General features: G+C 38.7%; 1 protein-coding gene across 1 annotated transcript in view; it reads right to left on the bottom strand.

The window, feature by feature from the left end:
• The window catches only part of LOC106805524 (KIF1-binding protein homolog), a 13943-nt gene that overhangs the window by 891 nt on the left and 10527 nt on the right, over positions 1-2525 (bottom strand). Inside the window, exon 2 of the mRNA XM_014807150.1 lies at positions 1717-1852. Within this exon, the coding sequence (XP_014662636.1) occupies positions 1717-1852 (136 nt within the window). The remainder of the gene's footprint in view (positions 1-1716; positions 1853-2525) is intronic.

A 2525-nucleotide genomic window follows, 5' to 3' on the forward strand; every position in this document is an offset into this window, starting at 1 on the left:
GTATAAGTGACATGTAAGTAGCCTATAAGTCATTTATCAGTCGCTCCCTACCTATACGTGGCTTATAAACCACTTGCAATTTGAAGTACAAGTCACGTATAGGACACATATAAGTCTCTTTCGAAGTATAAGTAAAATATAGGTCATTGTACTTGACATACATTTGACATGGCGACATATACGTCACATATAAGTGACAGATAAGTACATTTAGTAAGGGGACCTCCATCTCTTGTACTATATACGATCTAACATGAACCTATCGAAAAAAATACATACAATTGTTGAAGTAGAGGAGTAATCAGTATATTATCAGGGAGGTGTAATAAGATCGTCGTTTCGCCTTGCGATCTTGTTTACGACGAGGGAGCAGTCAATTAACACTAAGGTGCCCGTGATTCAGCATTTTTGAACAAGATTCCAGGTTTTATGGATTCCGGGAAATGAAAACAACGCTCAATATTATAGAACCAATTTTAAATGTTTCATAAATAATACACTTGATTTTGTTCCAGGTGAGGATAAACTGAAATTTACGCCAGGGCAGTTCAGACTTTCTGAAGACGGGTCGGTAATAGAGGACGACGACGTAGGGGCCTACCATGTGCCTTGGAAAAAATGACCAAAATTAATGCGATGAAGATAGGAGAATCATTCATTCTGCCTGGGAAGCAGCCTGCTACTGCTAGTATGCCTGCCTCGGACTCGTCCTCTTCTGCTCCGGGTAATTTTTACCCGTCAGCATGCACAGTGTTCAGAATTGGTCTACACACATGTATTTAGTGATTTTTATTAGCTGTTGATATTAAACACTAAAACAAAATATCCTTGGCAATGTGATATCACTACATTTATACACATGAAATTAACTGGTTTTAAGAATGGCTTTCCCTACAACACTAGAATGAAATGTTTCTGCATTTTAATTTATAGGTGAGACAGATGATCCTGCTCCTGGTACAATCCAAGCACGTCTCCAGAAAATTAGAGAAATGCGGCTACAGAAAACAAAAAATTTAGGTAAATATTACAGGGGTTTATGTTGCATGTGTAGAATCCTCTTGAGTTATAGATAGACCAGTGAGTAGCCAGTAGCTAACCATATTTAATGGGTAGAGCGAAAACATTTTTTCTCGCATCTTCACTCACTATATCTCTGTTATACTTACTAACATTGCTAAAGACAATTCCTGACACGAGAAAACACATGAACATGTGGCTATAAATAGTTATTATGCACATTGATAATAATTTAACCAGGAACCTTTCACGGAAAATTAGATTATGGCTGTCACGTATTCAGAGGTTTTCATGAAATTAAATTCGGCCTCTGATCTCACATACATAATAATTAATTACAGCAAATACCATTTTTATAAAACATAGGGACATGCTCTGCCCCATGTAATATATAGATAACATTACATAGAAGGAAAACACTTGAGAAACATATAGCGTATAGTACTACTGTTAATTCTCCAGAACAGATACAAGGAGGCAGACACCATTTTGTTCCCACGGTCGTGTGTACGGAGGATATTGCTGACATATTTCCATAATAGTCACCATCATCATTATCATCATTGTCATCGTCACCATCATCATTATTATCGGTGTTATCGTCATCATCATCTCCACGTTTGCTGACTACCGCTTCGTTAAGCGGTAACTGTGCAGTGTCTATGTAGTCAGGAACACCTTCAACGCCAAGCTCACCTATTACATCTAGTATTCTTTCTGTTTGACTGTCAAGTGGCGATGGTGGTGGCCCGCCGGCCGTCTGCCCAGCTTTTGTTCGTTCGTCAGTTTTTTTCTTGGCTACAAGTTTAAGCTCAAACCACTTCTTTTTCACCTGCAATGCATAAGATAAGAATTTGCACTACGTGTGCCGTGGAACGCACTCTCACACACGCGGGCACACGCGAAGGAACGCATGCACACTCACGAACACTGGATCGTCATTTACTGTATACATCATACATCTCAAACGATAACGCTCGTGTTTGAGGCATATATTACAGAATGAGCTGGCTAGCTTTGGATTTAGCCTCGTTGATGCTAACATAGAATGAAAGTGTCAATAACACTGTAGCTCACCACAAAAAAGGACACAAATGAGTGAGTAAGAAGAAGTCAGTTTTAATTGAGCAACCATCGCAGATTTCATTTGACAATTCTTTAATGCAAAATTGTATTTATCCTCTCCCACCCTGCGGCATAAAACGTCTATATTAGTTCATTAAAGTTTTACAAACATGTCGGAACGCCGCATAACCTATTTTATTTCAAACCGCCATCGCTACAAAGCGGGTATAGGGCGCCATCTATCGAGTCACAGAATTGTGATTCATTTTGGTTGTGTGTATAAATTATTTATTGCGCATATAAGTTGGCAATCCGTTTCTATAATGTGCGGCGATGGTTGCTCAATTAAAACTGACTTCTTCTTACTCACTCATTTGTGTCCTTTTTTGTGGTGAGCTACAGTGTTATTGACACTTTCATTCTATGTTAGCATCAACGAG

This window comes from Priapulus caudatus, unplaced genomic scaffold (genome assembly GCF_000485595.1).
Source record: "Priapulus caudatus unplaced genomic scaffold, Priapulus_caudatus-5.0.1 Scaffold116, whole genome shotgun sequence".
Taxonomy (NCBI): Eukaryota; Metazoa; Priapulida; class Priapulimorpha; order Priapulimorphida; family Priapulidae; genus Priapulus; species Priapulus caudatus.